The following is a 23,531-nucleotide window of genomic DNA, read 5'->3' as shown; positions in this document are numbered from 1 at the left end:
GCCGCTGGAACTGGAAACCTAAGACTTCTGGCCCTAATGTATAAAAATGAACTGAGTCGATTCACACTGACTATTTCTAGAAGTTGAACCAAGGGTCCACAAGAAACTGAGACAATTAGCGAGAAGACGTGAATCGGAAGAGGAGACAAAACAGGGGTCCCAGCCGGCTGAGTTCAGTTGTACAGTCAGGCTGTAGGAGGGCGGGAACCGCGGGAGACCGAGCAAACTGAACAGGACGCACGTGGCGCAGGGGCACCGAGACGTGGAGAAGCCAGACCCACCTCCACCTGCTGCAGCTCCACCTCCAGCCCCTACGTGACTGCACAGCCTTCAGTTAACTGCAGTGAGTCTCTGTCCCTCACAACCGCAAAAGCCTAATGGTCAGCGCCATCACTTCCAAGAGGCTGTAGCTGATTACAGGGAGCTGCGTTCCGTTCTGGGCCACTTCACTCTACCTGTCCATCACCGTCTCTCTGGCCTATGAGGATTCATCTAACTTCCTGCCTACTGTAATTGACTATTTCTTGAATCCTGAAAATCGACTCCATGTGTCATACCTTCAGAGCCACGTGCAAGCTCAGCTACTCAAAACAATAGAACTGATAGAGATCACGGATAGAACTGTTTGTAGCCTTTCCCACCCCAGCTGATACACTCACGTTATCATGGTTACCTTCAGTTACTTCACTCACTCCTGGACATGCAGTGGTACCACAGTAATGAGACAAGTTGGATGGATTAGGTTCTGCATATCCCCTTCTCTTGTACCAAGCAGCCCACCCTACCCCACCCGAACCCTTGCCCAACCCTGTCGTTCCCCATAGGTCATCGATTTTTAGTTCGCATATATGTTCATTCATCCTTCCAATGTCACCAGAACTACAAACAAAGAGCCTCGAGTCTTACGTGAGAGACAGAAAGCACTGGGTAATCACAACAGGGCATGATGAACATGTACCCGAGCAGGGGGTGGCCAGCTCTTACGGTAAAGGGCCAAACAGTAAACACTTTAGGGTTTGTGGGCCCTTGTCTCCACTGTAACTACACAACTCTACCACATGAAAGCAGCCGTAGACCATGTGTAAACAAGTAGATTCCAATAAAAGTGCATTCCGATAAAATTGTATTTACAAAAACAGGTGGTAGGCTAAATTTGGTCCACGGGCCATGGTTTGCCAACCACCATACTCGGACAAGAACATTCCTTCACTCGACAATTATTTGCTGAACACTTACCCTACTCTTGCTGCTCTAAGTGAGAGGGTAAAATAGTAACCGAAACACACAAAAGCCTCCTCTCTGATGAGACTTACATGCTGGCAGAGAAGATGGGCAGGAAGCAACATTTTGAAAATATGTAGCAGGTTAAAGGTAAATTCTAAAAAGAGAAATGAAACAGGAAAGCAACTACGAAGAGTCCAAGGAGCGTGAGAAATTTTACACGAGGTCACCAGAGAAGGCTCCGCCAAAGGTGACTTACGAGAAGGACCAGAAGGAAGTGGGAAAACTAGCCATGTAGAAATCTGGAGGGAGAACATTCCGGCAGAGTGAGAAACCACTAAAAAAGTTCACGTGGTTGGAGTGCACCTGTCAAGTCGAGGGCAGCAAGCAGGCCAGTGCAGCTGGAATGGAGCACCAAGAAGCACGTGAGGAGGGGAGGCCCCAGAACCAACTGGGGCCTATCCGGTGGTGTCCCATGGGCCACAGCAGTACTATTGGCCTTGAGTCTGAGTGAGCTGGGAAGCTGCTGGAGGATCCTGAGCAGAGGGATGAGCTGATCGGAGTTCCGCTCTACCAGGATTACTCTGGCTGCTTGGCTAAAAACAGACGGGGAGGGCTGCAAGAGGAAAAGTGGGGAACCGGAGACGAGGCCACAGTAGTGATACAGGTGAGGGACGATGGGGCCTGAGCGGAGTGGTGACCCACCACAGCGGGTAGGGCGCCGTACACATGAGCTAGCTGATTCCTGTGTGAAGACAGAAAGGCATGTTTCTAGGGTGGAGAAAGTGACATCCTAGCAGAGTCTTAAAGGATACACAGAAGACATCCAGGTACCAGGATGGGGAAGTCTGGGGAAGTCTGGGGAAGTCCGGGGAAGTTCCCGGCGGGAGGCAGGGCTCCTGGTGAGAAGTCAGAGACACATGGGGGTTCAAGAGAGCAATGGGTCAGCAGCTTCCTCCAGAGGGTGACACTCTGTTGAAACAAATCCTCAAAAACAGCAAAAGCTTGATGCCCAGATGAACTACAGGCTCCACGCCCCCCCGCCCCCTCCCCCCACTGACTTGTCTGAGTCAGGGGAAGGCCCAGCCGTGAGGCCCACTCTCATCTCCACAGTAACATATAAACAGGCCTCCTGAAGAAACAGAAAATGTCTGTAAGTCGTGGCTATTTCTTAAGTCCCCAGGCTGAAGCTCCAGGAAGGGATCCCTCAGCGTGACCATCTGAGACCGATGGCACCTAGCCAGGGTGCCGGGGCCGGTGTCCCAACTCCTAGGAAGAGGCCCAGGTGTCTTGAACTAGTATGTACTCAGAGACCAGGGTCTCTCCCAAAAAGTTTCTAGGAGAAAATATTTTTAACGCAGACACAACATATGGCTGGCTCAGAAGTCCACCTCTGTGGCTACAAAATAACCATGAAAAGGAGAAAAACCACCCCTGCCCACTCACCTGGGAAGGAAAGTTCTCTGAGCCAGGTGAACAGAGAGACTGTGGGTTTTCTGTACTGTGTGATGTGTACCTATTGGGCCTGGGGAGAAACAGGCCTGTTGGAAAACTGACAAGAGATGCTTCTATTTACAGGCACACTTTCTGAGCTTACCTGTAAGGTGTTCTCCTATTTCTCACCCCCTAACCTCTTGGCCAGGTGATAGGAGTATGGGGTGAGTCTTCTCTCTCTCGAGTTTGCACTGCGGGCACGTTGGGAAGAGCTGTTCAGTTTCCCCTCCATGTATCTACTCTCCACCCTCTTCCACCCCCTTACACTTATTTTCCCCGCGTGTGTTTTTTTTTGGCTGCAGGGAACTTTGAATCCCAACTTCAAAAGGAACCTGTGATGAAGCCTGGCTGATGTTTCCCAGACCCACCGCTGCAGGGGCCCAGCCCAGCAGGGCCCTTGGCCGCATGTCCGGAGAGGGTGGGCGAGCAAAGCACAGCTGTTCCCAAGCATCCAAGTCCAGGCAGCACTGGGTTCTCCGCCTGTTCCCTTGGGAGCTGTGCGCATCTGCCCTCCTGCCCCGGGATAACATGTCCTGCAGTGCCCAACCGTGGGTGTGACTGTCTCCACAGCCATGCCAGGAGGACCCTTCAGAGGGAAGTGGGCCATGTCCCGGCACAGCTACGTACAGCCATCCACTGCCCTCAGATGCCCCAGCAGCAAAACTCAGGGGAGAAAGCAACGAAGACAGTGAGTCACCGACACGCGGCGACCTTAGCCCACCACGGCCCTCCGAAAACACGCAGAGGGCGCCCCCTGGTCGGCCTCACAGCGTGGTCTGACACTTGGTGATGGATGGTGGCTTCGACTGTGCTCGGCCATCTCAGCCCTTGGTTTTCATTCGGTGCCTTTCCCCTGTGTGATAACCACATTATGAAATCTGACACACAGAAACCAGAGCGGAGAGGCAAGCATGCTGCCCCAGTTCTGCGGGCACCGAGCTCCACTCTGATGCGGAAGGAGAGGAGGAGCAAGGAAAGGACGGAAAGTCGGCTCAGCAGCAGAGGACCCGTCACCTCCGAGACATCGTTTTAGAAAGAAAAACAACAGAAACAATTCATGACCAAAAAAAAGCTGAAGTCTCCCAGGGTCAGGAGAACCGAGTTTCCCCAAGGGCAGAGACAGTCCCTTGGCTTGCCTTCCTAGGATGTCTCACAGGAGTGGCCAGTGACATTTGTGACTGTCCTCTGATGAAGTCCCTGCCTTCCTCAGTGCTTGCAGACCCTCTCTTAGGGCAGCTACTATGGAGAAACAGACATCTGGCCTATGTCGCCTCCCTGCCCATGGCCAAGTTCCTCTATCTCAGTAACACTGCCCAACTGGCTGGGGGACACGTCTATAATTTATATCTCCTCTTGACCAGTCCCAAGTCTGAGAAATACTCTCCCCTGGAGAGGCCCATCTGGGTTACAGATGTTTGATGCTGGATTCTCCAGGCTCTCTCCTCCACTGCGCCTTTGGGAGAGGAGCTTCTTTGGGCCAGATTCCTGGTTTCTCACTGGGCTGGGAAAGCAGGGATGCTGAGTAGGACTGCAGGGATGAGGTGGGTGTCCTACACCAATCGATGCAGCTGCATGTGAGTGATCTACCTGCAGGTGCACCTCCCCCCTCCCCTCACTGAGCTGTGACCTCCTGAACAGAAGGACTCGGTACCTGGCACCCTTGGTTTTCTCCATGAATATCCGGCAAACATTTGCTGGAGCTGGAGGCCCTTTAGAGTCTCGGTATAATGGAACTGTGAGTTTCAGTTCTGTGATTTCATGGGAATAGCTGCTGTATAATAGGGGCGATTCAGTTCAGAGACCACCAAATGGCTCTCACCGAATTCTAGGTCCATGTCTCCGTGAACCCAGAGTCCATTCCGATGAGCCAAGCTACAGCCCCAAAACTCAGTCCACACTCCACATTGGTTTAGTGCCTTGGCCTGGGTTTAAACCCAGGGAGTGCACATGAAATAACCAACCCCCTCCACTAGTTGTTAGCACTTACTCTTTGTTTTTTGGGGGTTTGTTTTTTTTTTAATTTGTCCCTCTGCTTAGCTTACTGTATCTGGCACAACATGGGAATAATTGTTTTTCAAAATATGGTACTTGCCAATGAGAGTTATGAAAAACACTCAATATTTTTAATAACAGAACTCACCACAATGACTAAAAGGCAGAGGATGGGGGAGGGGGGAAATTCCTTAACGAAATAAACATAAGGAATTTAGGAAAGAGAAACTCCACTCCACTATGTTCTGCCTTCAGATTTCTTCCTCCAAAAGAGTAAATCCAGAGATAATGATTCTTGTTGGTTCATCACAAGTACAAACGTAACAGTGTGCTTCTCACTCTGGACACTTGAGGAAACTCTCCAACATAAAAGACAGACAGGAATTAAGGGAGGGGGGGAAAGCTGACCACCTGCCAACCAAATACAGTGCACCTAAGAAAATCAGAATGGGTCTCATTTTTAGTATCAAGCAAGGCTGCTTCCTTAAAATAGAAGTAGATTAACACAGAAAGTCAAAGGTCTTAAATGTACGATGGCTGAAATAAAAATAATTCAACAGAAGAGTTGGACGATAAACTCAAGGAACTCTCCAAAAGAAAAAAAACTGAACAAAATAACAAAGAGATAGACCATATGAGAGGGGGAAAAAAAACAGAATTCAGCAGATCCACCCTCAAGAGATTTGGGGTAGAACAGAAATAAGAAAAAAATGACTTTGTAAAAATCAAAGTATTAATCTAATAGAACTTGCCAGCAGCGAAGGACATGAGTGTTGGAACTGAGTACTCAACAAAAAAATAAAAATACAAGTCCAATGCTAAAAAAATATATGCCAGAATATCCCTAAAATAAAAAGGCTAAGGCTAACATTCTAAACAGTTTTTAAAGGAAAAAATAGCCCACTTCTAAAAAGGTATACAATGATCAGAATGGAAGCCAGAGGCAATGAATAAATTTATGCAGGAGTTTGAAAGCTGTTTTACAACCCAAAATTTTACACCAAGACAAATCATCAGTATTGTGTAAAGGCAACATAAAAACATTGTGCAAAATTCATTTCAAAAAATCACCAAAACCACCCTTTCCTAGAAAGTTACTTAAGGGTGTTTTCTAGAGAAACAAGGTAGTAAATTAAGAGAGAGCCATTCAATTCAGGACACAGTGGTTTCAATCCAAAAAAAAAAGAGAAGTTCCAGGATGAAAACTGCGCAGCAGTGAGAAAGATTGAAAGTAGAGAGAATAACAAAATGAACAAGAAGGGAGATTGAAAAGTATTTAAAAAAAGACACTATTTCTACGGATTAGCTGTTATGATAAGACATGCAAAAGCAATTGAGGTACCAAAACACAATGAAGGAGAGAAGAAGGGAAAGGGTCAGAAGACCGGGAGGGAGGGAGGGAGGGAGGGCACAGAGACTCAAGGAGCAGAGAGAGGGTGGGGAAAAGCTATGCCAGGAAAGAAACACACAGTAACAAAATAATACTTTGTTCTTCAACAACAGCAAACAATGTTTCATAGGGATGATATTGTAAATTTAACTTGATTCAACTAAAAACAGTACAATAACGTTGCTGAAAAGAAGGAGGGGAGAAGCAGGAAACAGAGGGAGAGCTCCTCTTGTCTTTATCGTGGTAAGAGCAAATCAGTGCATGACGTTTCAAGTGGATGGACCAAGTTACACAGTATTTGGAGACATGAAGGTAACTACCGGAAAAGACAGGTAAGGCAATCAAATGTGGGTGCAAGTGTAGAGAGTGGACAAGGGCGGGGAAGAGTTAAGCAGGGGGCTATAATTCTTCTTTACACCTTTTGACACAATTTAATATTTTTAGCCATGAGCATTTATTACTTTGATTTAAATATTTTTAACTATCAGAAATATAGATAGCTCCTTTTATTCCACACAGCGAGTTTTGCATGTAGGGATGAAAAGGCCTGAGTCCCTTTTGGGTCCACAGACAGAAAGGGCTGAGTTGCCATGCCAATCATGGTGGCAGCAAGTGGAGTGAGTCACAAAGAGAGACCCAGAGGAGGTCTCCGGCTGCGGGGATTCAGAGAACACGGGGCCACACCGAGGGGAATGATGCCGCTACCATGAGAGACGGACAGCTCAACTGGCCAGGGCAATGAGTGGGCTGCAGGAACCCGCAGACAAACAGGAGTGAGCCAGATTCCCCTGCCGTTCTGGAGACCCTAAGAGTTGGCAACCACTATTACCAGTGAGGTTTAGCTTCTGCTTAAGGTTATCAAAATCTAATAACCAAACCCAAACAGAATCTTCCTTGCGTGACTATGTCTGATAATGTGGTCGGTTCCCCAATGTTGCTATATAAACAAAGGCCTCCCCCACCTATCAGCCCGCATAATGGTAATAGCAACTGATGTTAGTTTAGGACTATTTGGGGGCACTGAAAACTAGGCGGTTACCAAGCACTTTCCTGTGCCTTAGTCCATCTGACTCACAGAACAACCCTGGGGTGCCGGTAACACAAATGACACTGATCACCCGCCCTGTACACACTTGTATGAAGCAGTGAGGCCTCTTGAATTCAACTGTGTCCCCTGATTCCAAACCTTACACTCAATCCTTGACACCACATTCCTGGACCACAGGCAAACCTATGAACTGGTGTTGACTGACTGCCCGCACGTGGGGACACCATGAGTTACCATACACATTGTGGCCAACACACACAAGGGCAGCCCTCTCAGTACCCGGTGGGAACTGACATCCGGTCCTCTCGCCTCCCACTGAGTCTACAGCTCAGGTGTGAGCCTTTTTAACATTTGTACAGAGGTGCCAGTGACCTAACGGGGAGGCCTTGCCCATCCACACAAATTAACAGGTTTACCACCCACCTCTCTCCTTTCTTGTCTCCGTCTAACACTCCCCAACCCTCACACAGGCCGTCCAGTGGAAATCCTCTCACTGGCTTCTGGCCCATGGCAGACACCCCAGACCCACTCATTCATTTCGATGAACATGAGATAAACAGGGAGGAGGGTCCGTGGCTGTTCTGGGCCCTTGGGAGCATCAGGGCCAACAAAGGCCCTGATCATAGAACTAGGGAAAGATAAATACTAAATACGCGATTGCACAAGAAAAACACCGGAAGTGATACGTGTAACAGAGAGAAGTACAATTAGTGGATGTAATAATGATTGATCAGCTGATTTAAATTGGGAGATCAGGAAAGGCTGCTCCAGGAAGTGACATTTAAGTAGATATTGGAATGACAAGAGAAAACCCACCAAGGGAAATTCAAGAAAAAGAGGATTCCAACATGAACCAGCTAATGAAAGGCCTGGAGGCAGGGATGGGGGAGGTGGGACAGGAGGGGCCAGGGCGGCTGTGCAGCGGGGCACTGGGGGGAGGGGGTGCCGGAGAGTAGGCAGGGGCCTGCCTCTGACCCAGGCAAAGCGTCTGCATTCTGTTCTAGGCACAGTGGGGGAAATTTTAAGAAGGGGAACAACAGGATCTGATAGATCTTTTACAAAGGCTGCTTCTGGATGTTGTGTGGAGAAGGGAATGTAATGGGGCCAGTGAGGAGCCCCCGATCCTAAAGGAGACAGAGGTAAGATATACAACATCCTGGGTTCGTCCACAAAGCAGGTGAACTGCTCAGCCTGCACCAGAGGCCAAGCACACGCGGCCTCTTCCTGTAACTTCTTGGGAACCTGAGGACAGAAGAGTGCTGAATGCCATCTACCTTGTTTGCTCTCTGTGACAGTCCCCTGGCTTCTTCTTGTGGGCTAGGTTGCTCAGGTGCCTCAAGCACTGGTGCACATCTTCAGGAGCACTTCACACCACATACACAGCTGCCTGTGAGGGCTGTCTCTCATCCTAGTCATCTCTGTGTCCCTAGTTACTTATCACAACACCTACTACTTCACAAAAGCACAATAATGTCTGGAGGGTGGATGCACGTTGCACCTGGGGGCTGTGTGAACCCTTTTAGTACCCAAGAGACCGAAAATGTAGAAAGATGCTACAAATGCACCACACCAACAGCACTCCCTGCGCCCTGGGCTCTTACCTATTGGGCGAGTCAGGGTCGAAGCAGGTCTTGCCCACGTCCGTCACCGCAGGGTCGCAGCAGTCCCCATCGTCGAAGTCATTCAGCATGTTGTTGCACTCCACGTGGCAGAGCCCGTCCCTGCGGTTCCAGGAGTAGCACCGGCCCTGCAGGCGGCAGTCGCCGCCATCGTAGCCCGTGAGCGGGTGCTCGCACTCGGGGTCGCAGTGGTCATTGCCGATCTTGCTGGGCTCACAGTTGACGAGCACGACACGGTGGCGCAGGGTGGAGTTGTGGACCCGGCGGACGCTCAGCTGCCAGGTGATGTTGTAGCGGCCGAAGGCTTCGAGGAGCGCCTGGTGCTGCCGGCGGATCTGCTCGTCACTGACGGTGGGGTTCAGGCCCTCGTCGTCACAGATGTTCACCACTTGGTAGCGGATTGACTTCTCTCCTCGCAGGGGCCAGTGCCCATTGTACTGGGAGATCAGCTCTACATTGTCACACGCTGTCTGCCCACAAAGTGGGGGCTGCAGAGGTGACAGAGTCTCGGGCTCTGGCTCGAAGCCCTGGAGAACCTCAAGCCGTGGGTACTCGTCATCTCTAAAGGGGACCCACTGCTCTTCCAGGGGCTCAAAAGTGGCTGTCAGCACCAGGGTGGTCAACTCATCCACCCCGCTTGGATGCTGAGGACTGTGCTGGAGGTGGCTTTGTGAGAGGGCCGTTGACCAGAAGACCAGTGTGCCCAAGTGTCCACGGAAATAATGCCCATTTTCAGAGCCATCTCCGGCCAGGAGCAAAGAACGGCAAGAGGCCATGAACGGGCTGTTCAGGGGACCCGACTGGTCTCGACTGCTAGCCACTTGAGTGCCATCCACATACAGGGCCATCCGCTGTCCGTCGTAAGTGGCTGCCACATGGGTCCACGTGCCTGGTTGGTAGCGACTGTGGCCAATCACAATGGTGGCCCTTTTCACACGGTCCGTGCGAAGGGAGAAGAAGAAGCGAGCATCTTGCCTTCCCGAGTCCTTCCCTGAGCGGATTCCCAGGGCCCAGCCCTTGTCACTGACGGCGTGGGAGCAGTTGTCAAATACACCTGGGAAAGAAGGAAGGATCGAGGGGAGAAATGCCAGATACAAAGGGGGACAGAGAAAGGGAGAAGAAAACCCATGTGAATAGCAGGCATGAAGGTTTTTCACGGGAAAAAAATGAAGTGATACAAATTCCCTGCCTGAGATGCCTGTCCAGTACCCTTATCACACCATTCTGGCAAACCTCCATCCCTGACTTGAGGTTCCATCACACTGAACTCAATTTGGTATTTTTATACAAATGTTGCTTATACTAACGTTAATCCATGCCTCCTCTTCCTGGCCCCTGGCCCCTTCCTTGACCTCGAAGCCACAAGGACAGTCATAGTTTTTTACAAAACATAATAATCTCCTGTCTCCTCACAAAGTCATTTTCTCTGCTGAATAGTGAAAAGACGATTCTCCTGGGGAGAACAAGGAGCTGATGGATCAGAGAGTCCCGTCAGAGAGCAAGTAACAGCCTAATGCCAGTCCCAGCCCGCTGTTCCCTCCAGTGGCCCTCTCAGGCCAAGGACACCCATTCACAAAGAACAGCAGGTCCCCAGAGTGGGCACAATGTCACTGCCTCACGGTCCTCACTTAGTCAAGTGAGTTACAACAATGACCATTTCATAACCCCTGACGCTCACCACAGTGCAGAGCGGGCCTTGCCCAGATAGACAAAGATGCTCACCGCCCACAATCTTACCCCCTTGCTCAACGTAGGCACAAGACTTTTACATCCAACTGAGTAAACAAAGAAGTGCCTACAGATAATTAGATCACTAATAACTTGGCAACAGGAAAGAGCAGTTTAGACACAACGTGACCACAGGTAGAAAGGGAACCCAGCAGCCGGTCCGGAAGCCTTACATGTTTCCACCTTTGGTTGTGAGCCCACTTTTTCCTCCCAGGAATTTCATTGAATGCACAGCTCCATTCCCCTCATCTGGAGGATGAGAATGGAGAACTATTCCAGTCCCCTCTCCCGTAAGACTGAATAGCCCAGTCTATAGTTAGGCTAGAACTACAATCTGCTCAGACAAACCCAGCTTCAGTCACCAAAGGGAACCTATAACCAGGAAGCGCCAAGATTCACCTCGCACGGGAGGGAAGGGGGAACCCTGCTTGGTCACTTGAAGGGCCATTGTTCTACGAAACCACAAAGGCTTCACATTCCATCTCCCCGTCACGCTCCTCCTGGAGAAAGGAATTCCACTCGGAATCAGTGAACTCAGTTCCTCAAACATTTGCTGGCCCGCCCGACATGGACACTCCTCTGGTCTTTGCCTTTGAGAAGTCTCGGGGGGAGGTAAAAAACACGAAAGGCCACTTCAATATAATGTCAGAACTCAGGTCAGCAGAGACATAGGTGAGTTGAGAACACAGCCGAATCTCAACCCACGAACCAGAGAGGACTATGGGAGGGGACGAGACCCGAACCTAATCTTGAAGAGTGTGTAAGAACTGGCCAGGCAAAAGAATTACAGACGATCATTCCCCACAGTGGGGACAGTAGAGACAGAGGTACCTGGGGTAAGAGCGGTCAAGGTAGCCTTCATATAACATAGTAGGGAGCTCGGGCTGTATAATACATGAAACACATGGAAGGTTTTGTGCTCCTGCCAAGTGCTTCTGATATCCTGAGAGCACGCAGCATAACTGTAGCATGAAACGCCCACAGTTGCTGGCCTTGCCTGGCATGCTTGGTCCAACTGCAATTAAGACATCTGAGGAGCTTTCCAAAGTTTGCAGATGGCCAACTGTGGCACGAGAGACACGTGAGCCGCACAAGAGGACCCACGTGCTGGCTCCGCAGACACCTATGAAGCAGCTCCCGCTGCCAACCTCCACACTGGGCGCTGGAGGTTTCTACAGTAGCCCAGTGTTTGTCTGAAATCATGGCAAGTTCAGTGTAGCGCAGAAGACTCAGCCTAATAAACAACTGCAATGAAATACGCTCACTGCTTGAAGTGTAAGCAGCGCTAAGCCTCTTTACTACAACAGGAACATAATATGGCAGGAATTCTCCCTAAAGTGACTCAGTGTCAAGGGTCCAGCACTGACCCACCCCCTTAGCAATGTGATTCCTAGAGAACATGTGCCACCCGGACCTGCCTTTGACGCCAAGCTGGCCTTGCCTCCTAGTCAGACTGTCTGGGAAGGTCAGGGAGGCCTGAGCCCTCCTGAGTATTCCAAGCGATAAATTTAGATAATCCCAGATCAGAGGTTCTGCCAGCTCACCCAGAAACACTGCTCTAATATATCTCACAACCTGTGTTTATATAAAATACCCACTTCAGCTGAATCTTCTAAGCGGGGAGATGGTGTTCTTTTCATAAATATTTCTTCCTTCACTTCTTAGCATGGAATGATATACCCCCACCCCCCCCCGTATACAGTACTCGAGGCTTTCCAAAGCAACCCTGTATTAACTACCATTCAAGCAGCAAGCCATCCTCCAAGGTAGGCGAGATGAGCATCACCAGCCTCATCACAGAGATGCAGACACTGAGGCTCTGAGAGGCCTGCTGTCGGGCTGGGGGCAGAAAGAACCAGGGTGCCACCACCGGGCGCCCAGGACAGTTGTCTGTGGTGGGAATGACACCGTGCATGGTGGCTACAAGTAGGACTCAGCCAGAAACCCCAGTCTCCAGTCCACCACTGACATGCTGGGAGACCTCGGAAAAACTGTACCATCTTGCTGAGCCTCAGTGTAATCATTTGTAGATTGTACCTGCAAACGAAACTTGTCCATCGCTGGTCTGCTCTTCAGCCTCCTTCAACCATACGCTGAGATCACAGAAGACTTACCTCATGAGGTTGCTGCAAAAAATCTTAGCACAGTACCTAACTGATACCAAGTGACTAAGAAACATTAACTATGGTGCTGAGAAGGCATGTGAGGAGGAGGTGCTGAAAGGAAAAGCAAATGAGATGTAAAACCAGTGTTACGCTGCTTTGTGTCGGATGGCCAGTCCTCTGAAGAAAAACAAACTAGTCCTGATTTGCAGCATTTGCCAATTTCTGTGGTATGTTACCCCACAGGTCAATTTTAAGATATTGATATGATGTTGCTGACACGGGGTTTGGAGAGATGGGCATCACTGGCCCTGGCAAGCTAGTCTGAGCCGGTTCCACCGCTGTGAAGACTAACGAGGAAAGCAGCTGTAGGTGGCCCAGCGTCTCCTTCCCCCTCTGACTGCTGAAATACTCGTGGCTGCTCTGCTGGGGATCTGATTTTTTTATCATTTAAAAGAGGTTAAAATGGCTTCAAAACTTACCAGAAAGCTATAGTAATCAAGGCAGTATAGTACTTTAAAAAATCGACAAATAGATCATTGAAACGTAACAGAAACAACCCTCAACAAATACAGTCCACTGAACTTTGATCGGGAGCGAAGACAACACGGTAGAGCAAAGACAGCTTCTTCAACAAACGTGCTGGAGCAACTGCACATTCACATGCAAAAAAAAAGAAAAGAAAAAAAGAAAGAAACAGAATCTAGACACAGGTAAGGCCTGTCCAGAAAAAAGTCCAGGCATTGTTAAAATAATAGGAACTGTTTGCACAATATTGATGTAATCTGGCAGCCAAGGAGAGTGGACTGGAATGCGCATGCGTGAACAAGGATGACCTCACTGTACTAGTCAGTGGGGGTGGTAGACACCATTGAGTGAGCATGTGTACTGTGTGGACATCGCATTCAAAATGACTGAGCGAGTAGAGCAATGAATCTCCATCAAATTTTTCATTACGCTTGAACATTCCTCCACAGAAACTATTCAGATGATTCAGAAGGCTGCAGCTACGGGCAACTTCATCCTGAATTAGTGATTAGCAGCTTCATCCTGACAACACACCTGCTCGCGCATCATGTCTCACGCAGATTTTTTTTTTTTTTGGTGAAACATTGACTCACCCAGATGACTCAGCCCCCTGATAGCCCAGATTTGGTGCCCTGCGACTTCTGGCTTTTCCCAAAACTAAAATCACCTTTGAAAGGAAAGAGATTTCAAATGGTCAATGAGATTTAGGAAAATACCACAAGGCAGCTGATAACGACTGGGAAAACTGTGTGAGGTCCCAAAATGCCTACTTTAAAGGGAACTGAGGCGTCATTGTCCTACGTAAAACATTTCTTGTATTTTGTATCTTCTTCAATAAATGTCTCTATTTATCAGATTGCATGCCTCGATACTTTCTGGACAGACCTTGTATGTTTTTACTAGCATTAGCTCAAAATAGACCGCTGACTTCAATGTGAACTGCAAAACTATAAAACTCCTAGAGGACAACACAGGAAAAAACGTAGATGACCTTGAATGTGGTTATTCCTCTTTAGATAAAACAGCAACACAACCTATAAGAAAAAGAATTTATAAGCTGGACTTCATTAAAATTAAAAACTTCCCTGCTAAAGACAATATTAAGAGAACCAGAAGATAAGCCACAGACGGGGAGAAAACACTCACAAGAAACACACCTGATAGGGGACAGTCATCCAAAATACACAAAGAACTCTTACAACTTAACCATCAGGAAAAAATAAGATCCAATTTTAAAGTGGGCCAAAGACTCCAACAGACATTTCACCAAAGAAGATGTACAGGTGGCCAGTTGGCAAATGAAAAGATGCTCCACATCAGATGTCATCAGGGAGATACGAGATAAAAGAGCAACGAGATATCATGACACGCCTAATGGCCGAAATCCAGATCACTGATAAGACCAGATGCTGGTGAGGACGTGGGCCACAGGAATTCTCTCTCACGGTGGGTGGGAATGCAAACTAGCCCAGTCATTTTGGAAGACAGTTTGGCAGTTTCTTTAAAAAACAAAAAACAAAAAACTACACCTCCTCATACCATATGAGCCAGCAATCACATTCCTTAGTGTTTACCCAAAGGAGGTGAAAACTCTGTCCGTGCAAATACCTGCCCACATCCATTTGTACCAGCTTATTCACAGCTGTCAGATCTTGTGGTGGGTGAGTTGTGCTCCATCCAGACAATGGAATATTACTCAGTGCTAGAGATAAATGAGCCGTCGAGACACGAGAAGACATGAAAGAAACACGAATGTGTATCACTGAGTGAAAGAAGCCAATCTGAAGACTACGAACTGTATGATTCCAACTACACAGAATTCTAAAAGGCAAAAGGACGACGATGATAAAAAGATCAGTGGTCTCCAGGGGCGTGGGGAGAGAGACAAACAGGCGGAGCATATTTCTGGGGCAGTGGGAAAAATCTGTGTGATACCATAATGACAGAAATAGGTCATTATGCTTCTGTCCAAACCCACAGGACGTATGACACTGAGAGTGGACCCTCAAGCAAACTGTGAACTTCAGATGATTATGACGTGTCAGCGTAGTTCCCTCCTTGGTGAAAAATAAAAGGAGCATTCCGGTGAGCGATTCTGATCACACGGGAGATCACGCATGTGGGGGGCTGGGAGCACATGGGAAACCGCTGCACCTTTCTCTCGATTTTAGTGTGTGGCTAAAATTGCTCCAAAATAAAAATAAAGTCTTTTTTTTATTAAAGTGGGGAAAGGTTAATGTTGCCTCCACGCTCAGTCTTGAGCCTTAAAATATCTTCCCGAGGACCCAGCAATCAACGGTACTTGCGAAATAAAATCTTTATCCCAGGTCTGCTCCTCAGCATCTTCCCAGCTGCAACCTGGGGTCACAGAGCAGCCTGCATGCTCGTCCACATGCATTCAGGAGGGCCCCCCACCCCTGCTCCCTGATCTCCATAAAGCAGGGTCAATATGGACTTTGATTCAAAAGAAAAAGTATCAAGTCCCCACATTTAGGAGACTTCTTCTCCATCTAGCAAAGCGAAGCCAACAAAACCCATGGAATCTAAGCCAACACACTCTCCATGGTCAGGCTCAGCTGATGCAACAGATTTTATAACTTTGGATGTACATGGGAGACACATTCTTGGGAGGAACACAGGGACCAGATCATCAATATGATTTATGAAATCACTCAACACCAAACTGAACTATGAGAGCCCACGGGTTAGAAGAAATCAGATCAGATGATGGAAGCTGAAAAAGGGTGGTGGTGCTGGAGCCAAACATTTGGGCCGCATCATCTTGAAACTTTAAGAACCATTCTTTGAGCTCTTCCTTGGGACTGGCTTCCACTGTGCGTCAGTGTTGACCAAATAGAAAATTGCCCTGACACCCTACCTTGTATTTAACCTAAGCTTGGAGAGAAAGGAAACCAAATGGGGGGAGCCTATCTTGCTCATTGTATTCCTGATCTCAACTCCCAAACCCACGTTTGGAGACCCTGGGGGGCTTCCCGGGGCTATATTCTCATGTGGGTCTTCAGGAGAAGGGAAGTGTCTGTTATCAGTGCCAGCATTCGGAATCAATAGAGTTCATTTCCCTCAGGAGAAAAGCCTTCTCTGAAACTGGGCCACAGTCTCCCTGAGTGATTATGAAAAATCCTTGTAATGGTAAACATCACAGTTGGAGTGTTACAAACTGTGTGATGGGGCGGTCGGTGTGGCCCCTGGAGAGGAGGGACCCCATTTCTTGCCACGTCTTGGGCTCTTTCTTTGCACTGGGGAGGTCTGCTGCTTATGCAAAGAAGAAAAAAAAGACTTAAACTACTTATGATTAAATATTTTCTACGTTCCAGGCGCTGGACAAGTACCACCCCTGAGAAGTCCTCCCACAAATGTACGAGCTGAATTTTATATCTTTACTCACAGACCAAAACACTGAGGATCACAGAATTTCAGGAATTTATCCACAGTCTTAATCGACAAAGGACGAGAAATGGATTGAAATGAGTTCTGTTCGGCCAAAGGGCCCTGCTCTTCCCACTGCACTAAGTATCTCCAACCCTGCGACTCAAGTGGTTCGTTGTTGTTTCAAAGCAAGAACGGTAAGGGCCAGTGAGTGTGGCATGGACAAATTTGCAGACCACTTCTGGAAGGCGAATGCAACTAGCTCTCAAAATCACGTGCAGGCAAAGAGCCCCGCCTGGGAAGGGTTTGAGGAGAAGGCCCTGGGAGCACAGCAGCTGACCTTCGCGGGGCGGCCAACACCTAAACTGACAGGCTGCCTCCTGAACATTTGACAACATTTCTGGGTGGCCCTGCAGGGTTTTTGGCAACATGGAACACTCAGTCATCAATTCTAGAGGACCCCAAGGAGAAGGGGGGCTCTTATCCCACAGCCAGGACTCGGGAGGGAAGCTAGTGAGGAGCCTCGACTGAAAGCTCGCTTCCCAGCCAAGGGCCCCCGACCCCCGCTGCGTCTCCCTTGGTTTCTCCCTGGGTCTGTGACCAGTGCAGGAGCATGAAACAGAAAGGGAAGGGAGAGGGTCCCGGCAGGGCCGATCACACCGCTCTGAGAGACCACCTCCTTCTCTCCTCCCTACTGGAAGCTTCTGTCAGTCAGTCGTGAGAGAATGGAGTCCCCTGACCACGAGACCACATAGAGGGAACCGGCCTTCAGCAGTGCTCCCAGCGTCGTATCGGGCATAGAAGTTTATTCACCCTGGTAGTTATGTAAGTCAGTATAAAGGGAGAAAAAGAAAAGGGAAAAAAAGAGTCCTCTGAGAACTGTGGGGAATCAACCTGTCCTTGGCATTCTTATTTTATGGTAATAACAAAAGAAGAGAAAGAACCATCTCCTACCCCTTCTTCCTCAAAGCGGAGGAGCATTTGTGTTTCGAGGACATTACGTGAACTTATTTCAGAGTGGTGAAATAAACAGAAAAGACAAAAAACTTGCCCCTGTCTGACAGGCTATGTAGACCCAAGGCCAAGAAGGATTCAGCGAGACTTCATTCTCCCCCATTATCGCTCCCACCCAAAATTCTGCTCTGCAGTTGACACACCACTTCCCTGGCACCGAGACTCCAAACGCGGTCTCCGCCTTGGTCTGCAATACCTCCCGTCAATGGGCTGGACCTTCAAAGGTCCGCTGAATTTTTGCCTTGTCCTTGAAACCTTCCTGGGCTACCCTGGTCCAGGGGGTCTTTGCAGTGTGGGGAGCCTCACGGCGTGGCTGCCACTTCTGTACCCAGCCACGCCTTTGAGAGTCCCTTGCTGACAAAGGCCTGCCTTAGGCAGGTGTGAATTTCCCACACAATCACAGGGGGGCCAGGTCCTAGCTCCTGCCTGGTGCTCCTGCTCTGCTCTTGCCCTTGAACTGAGTCATGAGACTCTGGACTCCCAGAAGGAGCATTTCCCACCAGTCACGGGGGACCCCAACAGCCTGGCAGTTGCACCTGGCCAAGCACACTCTGCTGCCCAACTACAGGTGCTTGGCCTTTCCCATGACATGAGATGCGCTCCTTCCCAGCCATCACCTAGTAAGTGGCTTCCTTTTGGACCCGACACCCTCGGATTACAGCACACGTGGTAAGACTTACTGAAAGCTTTCCTCGGGCAAAGCGCCAGTCTGGGGGGCACATCTACCCATGGTGGGGTCCCACAGAGGAGATCACTTAACAACAGGCCAAGGTGGCAGAAGATCGGGCTGAGGTCTGGATGGAAATGCTGCCCTGGATGCAGGCACGGCCGTGGGGCCTCACTTCCAGGAAAGCACCCCCGGCCAAGTTCTCTGCACCTCTGGGAGGGCCAGCATCGGGCGGGAGAGGCCTGCTTCTCCGGAACGCCCATCCCTTCCAGGAAGGTGAGGTCCTCTTCAGCAAAACAGAGGAGTCACGCACAGCGGCGTCAGCTCGGGTAACTGAAAAAACATGCCGTGTGGGGGAAGTTTGTTTCTAGGAGGAAAACGAGCTAAAAACAGGGCCAGGTTAGGTCATGACCATAAATCAACCTGCTACAAGGCAAGGTCCCTCCTCCCCAGGATGTCGTGCCTGGGGCTCCCCACATGCGGTGGGTCTGCTGCCCTCCTGCAGAACTACTCACCCCACACCCGCCCCCCCGCCCCCCCGCAGAGAGCACCCAGGGAACAAAGGGGCCGAGGGGGAGGAGCTGGGCCATCCATCAAAGACGGGACCTGGCAGCCAGGAAGGCTGTGTCAGCAGGCAAGGAGAGTGGGAGAGAGCGAACCAAGACGGAGGCGTTTTCGGCTCGGCTAGATAACTCTCCTCCAAGACAGGATTAGGCCCCTTTTATCTGTGAGCCCCAGTTTTGACAAATGAGAGTGGGGCAGAGCTCCCGGGAGGCTTCACAAGCATCTTTCCAGCACATTTTTCAACCTTTCCTCACGGGGCACTTTTCCTGGTGGGCGTGCTCCCATTATGCATGGGGAAGACAGGACTCAGCACAGGGACTTCCCTGGCTTTCGGTGGGCCACCGAGGGTGGCAGTCAGCAAGGCGGGTCTGCAGGGGAGGAGGGGGCAGCGCAACTCAGATGGGTGTGTCCTCAGCTCTGCCATGGACCGAGAATAAGTTGGGGGCAGCGGGGCCTCATCCCTAAGAAAGCTTCCCTGATCCCTGCAGCAAAAAGCCCCAAGGCTTTGGGCACTCATTTCCGACTGCCTGGGGGGCCAGCTGTTTTTGTTTTTCACTGAGAAAGTAATCCATGAAGGCCAGAAAAAAGTGACCCGGATAGCCTACCTGGCATTCTACCAAGCCTTCCACAGACCGGACAAGGCCCTCAGCAGCCGCGGAGGGTCTCCCGGACAACCCTGCCTCATTCCCAGACTCTCCAAGACCTTGGTCCAGACCCACAAGCGGCTGAGTGGAGCCGGCCCAGCAGCCAGCTGAGAACGAAAAGGTGGATCGTGCTGCTCCAACTCGCCAGCAGGCTGTGGAATGAGACCCGTTAGGTCGACCGAACCTGGTACCTCTACAACCACGAGCAATTCTCTTTACCTTACCTTCCTCATCCATAATGTGGAGATCATAGCACCTAATTTATAGGGTTTGGAGAAGATTAAATTAACTCACACATGTTAAAAAAAAAAGAAAAAGAGTGCTTAGCACCTATCAGCACTGATATTGTTATTTATTGCTAATACTATCATTGTTTTGATGTGTATAGATCTTCTCTCTTCAAGTGCATTATAAACTCCCTGAGAGCAGGTAAGCCTGTCTTGCACTGTCCCCCACTCCCAGCATATCAAGGCCAATGTCCTGTGCACAGTCAGAATGGTAACTCACTAATGAATTAAATCCACAAGAGGCAGCTAGCAGAGCTGCTGAGAGCACCCCCCTCTAATAGAAGAACCAGCTCCCCCTACACTACTCACTCCCCACAGTTACCAACCACAGGGGCCCTGTAGGAATGCACTGTTTTTTACCTCTTCTTATGATGAATCTGGAAGAACTAAGGGTAGTTAGACTTCTGTCACCTCCCCACCAGTTCTGGGTGATGTCCCTAGAGCTGTATTTTGTGCTCCAAGCCAGGGAGGGAGGGAGGGAGGGACAGGGTAGGGGAGAATGTCCAAAGCAATTTTGAACATGTGGATTTTGGGGGGAGTGTCATCTCAACCATTTTTAATAACCTCTGAGAACAAGCAATATGAAATTTCCCAATCATCCAAGAAGCTCTGAGGGTCCTGTGACCCCAAAATTCGATGAACAGCCCCTTGATGCCCCGTGGGTAAACGCAGAGAGGGGTCTCACAGAGGGAGCATGGGGGCATAAGAGGGGTGGGCTGGGCTGCTGCCTCCCAGCAGAGGTGAGGAGCAGCCTTTGGGTTGCTCTTCCAGCCTGACCTCCCCACTTTTAACAGAAACGGGAAAACTCAGCCCTGCAATTCCAGCAACGTGACAGGAAGGACAGAAACCTCCAAATGCGAGAGGTAGGTTGTGCAGAAGCCAGGAGAATGGCGGCGTGATGCCCCGCACCTTAGACAGCCAGGAGCGCTGTGTGTATCGTAACCTTAGTAAGACACCTAGGTGCCTGGCACAGGCTGGCCCTGGGAGACACCCGGAGCAGGATGTCCCCTCCCCCACAACCCCCCTCCCCTCGCAAGGTCCCTCTGAGAACTTGCTCTTACAGCTCCAGCTAAGCAACACCAATTTCCTGTTTTTTCCTTTCCTCCACCAATAGTTTTGAGAGCCCTCTCGGAGGTTTTCTTTGGCATTCCTTTCCCCAGGTACCATTGGTGGAATCAATGCCCCCTAAGGAGTGCTGAGACCATGTCCGATGTCCGCTGTCCCCTTCGTGATACAGAGGCACTGAGGGGGGCCAGCCGGGGGTGAGGAGGGGGCTTATTTAAAAGATGCGTGAACAAGATCCTCTCATGAGGAAAATGCCTGCCTAGCTGACCGGTCAGCTGAGGTTAGATGCTTGCACATCAGGTTTTCTCCACGTGAGACACGTGAAGACCGTACGACTTCTCATAGCAACGGGCAATGTGGCTCCTGGGCACTCAGGGAACACGTCCTGCCTCTGTTTACTTAAGAACAGCTGAACACTTTGGCCTCTACCACGAGGTCACAAGTAACCTAGGGGGTCCAGATTGCTTCCTAGGACCCAAGTGATACCAGCGACACACAAACCGAAATGCCACGCCCGCTCAAAAGTCTCAGCAGAAACCAGAGAACACGGGGACCCGTTCTCAACTCAGACACAGGGGCGTCTTCAGAGCCCAGTGTTCAAACTGGACCCTTGAAGCTGACCTCTGAGTGGGAACGCCAAAGAACGAGGAAAACTGGCAATCTCATTAACTGACATGTCGGGTCACATGAGGACTAACATCATAATTTTTTGAATTTTCTTATTGGAAATCCTTCTAAAATGCTTTTTGTCACTTTCCGCTAAGAGATTTACAGTAACCAAGGCAACCTAAAGCACTGAAGTGACACCAGACTGGGAACCAAGAAACTTGGGAAGTGGTCCCTGTCTGTTGCTACGTGACGTCTGGAAGGTGCCTTTCCTCCTCGGAGCCTCAGAGTCCTGCCTGTGAAGGAGAGGCCAGGCTGAGTTGTCACCGGGCCATGCTGTCCCTGGACCCTGAGCCTGGAGTCTCTGGGCTCATCCTGAAGGACCCGAAGGTCCTTATCCTTCTGACCGCTTCTCGTCAGGACACATCCTGTGACAGTGGCCGCAGAAGGTGGGAAGGAATAAGCTGAACCCCCACCTCCATGGTCGGGCTGTATTTCTCCCAGACCCCTCTTCTGAATTCATCGTTAGTCTTGTGCCTCTATCTCCTAGAAGGGAGACTACCTAACATGAGGGTGAGTGGAGGATGCTGGTTAGCTGGAATCCAGAGCATTGAGGTTTCGCTACAAATAACTCAACGTCCCATCATCTCACACAGTCGTGCAAACATATCCGTGCATGAGAGCTAAGGGAAGAGAGTGTGCGTGGACTGGAGGGGGCAGGGGAGGCCCTGGGGAGGAGGGGTGTGACAGCCTGGGCCTGCTTGCCTGGCAGTGACCTGAAGGCAAGGTGCTGGGTCCTTTCTCTTCCACCACATCACTGCCAAAGGATGAAAAAGGCAACAGACACTGACTGAGAACACACCATGCACCAGGTACAGCTCTAAGCCTGTGAAGTCTATCAACTCACTTAACCAACACGGCAATTCAATCGGACAGGAGTGACCCTCACACCAGCTTCACGGAGAAGGGGACTTCGGCTTGCCACGTTCACACAGCTAGGAAAGCGCTCAAGCCTGCAACACCCACCTCCAGATGCTGAATTCCTAGCCACTCCATGAAGAATAACAATGAGATGAACAAAGAGAGACATGCAGAACAGTTAAGGTGAAGAGACAGCTCGCACAGAGGCCAGGAGCTGGAAATAGGTGGAGAGGAGAGAAGTCAGGGAAGTCCTTCCCTTGCTTGATAATATGGTCGACTCTAGGGTGTCAGGAGAAGTCCCATTCCAGGGGTAGAAAGGGACCAGATCGTCCTCCATCCATCTATTCAACCCAAAGTGCCTACTCCAGTCCAAGCCCCACCCTGGGTGCTGGGGTTACCCACAGATGACTGGGATCCAGCTAAGCCCCCAGAAGTCTGCAGGCACTCTGAAGTCCCCAAATGTTAAGCTTCAGGAACTTGAACTTGAACCACCACCAAGTAGAGAAAAGGAAGACAGTAGCCTAGTGGGAGGCAGGGCCCCCAAAAGAGTTGGTAACAGAAGTGGAGGGAAGCAGAGGGCAAGCAGACGCCTCTCTCTGTCCTGCCCAGCTCTCTGCTGCCCAACACGTGGCAGGCCTTTCCTGAATCCCAGACCTCTCTTCAGAAAGGAAACCAGAGTGGGCAGGGCCTTTGTGTCCGGTCCTCTGCCACGGCTGGTCCCAGCCAAGCTCAGGCCAATGACAGCCTGCACTCTGTGCAAAGGCCCAGGAAGGCGGCCACACCCAGGGAGGGAATTGTGCCCAAGATTACCTCTACTCTCAGGATGCGTGCCATGGCCAGATTAGGAGGATATTTTATCATGCAATTATTCCAAAAAATTAATGTGCCCTGACACAAACAATGTCTAAAATAGATCTCTGCTGTGCTTAGTGTTTATTATTATTCTGCATGAAGTTGGACTTTATTGCAAAAATAGATCTTGAATACCTCCTTTGTGGTCAATAAACATCTCTTCAATAATTGAATTAGCAAGTGAGCAAATTAAAAAATAAACCGAGCCAGGTACTGCCTGCAAGTGTTTCATGTTAAAAGAATTCCATCCCCTCAGAAAAGAATTTGGTGGTAACATCAGAACTTGAGAAGAGCACAGAAAGCACCCAAGGACCAAAGCCTCTTCCCCAGACTGGTGAGACCAGCCCCCCCAGACACACTCTCCCCTGCTCCCTCCCTCCTGGGACAGAAACAACGTGAGCA

At 49.9% G+C, this 23,531-nt stretch overlaps 1 protein-coding gene across 1 annotated transcript in view; it reads right to left on the bottom strand.

The window, feature by feature from the left end:
• The window catches only part of PAPPA2 (pappalysin 2), a 180,619-nt gene that overhangs the window by 146,185 nt on the left and 10,903 nt on the right, over window positions 1–23,531 (bottom strand). The window contains exon 2 of the mRNA XM_037035167.1: window positions 8,747–9,818. Within this exon, the coding sequence (XP_036891062.1) occupies window positions 8,747–9,818 (1,072 nt within the window). The remainder of the gene's footprint in view (window positions 1–8,746; window positions 9,819–23,531) is intronic.

Source organism: Sturnira hondurensis, unplaced genomic scaffold (assembly GCF_014824575.4).
Source record: "Sturnira hondurensis isolate 20B ecotype Veracruz unplaced genomic scaffold, ASM1482457v3 Scaffold0022215, whole genome shotgun sequence".
Lineage (NCBI taxonomy): Eukaryota > Metazoa > Chordata > Mammalia > Chiroptera > Phyllostomidae > Sturnira > Sturnira hondurensis.
The sequence above is the reverse complement of the archived record's forward strand: the minus strand, read 5'-3'. Positions and strand labels throughout refer to the sequence as shown.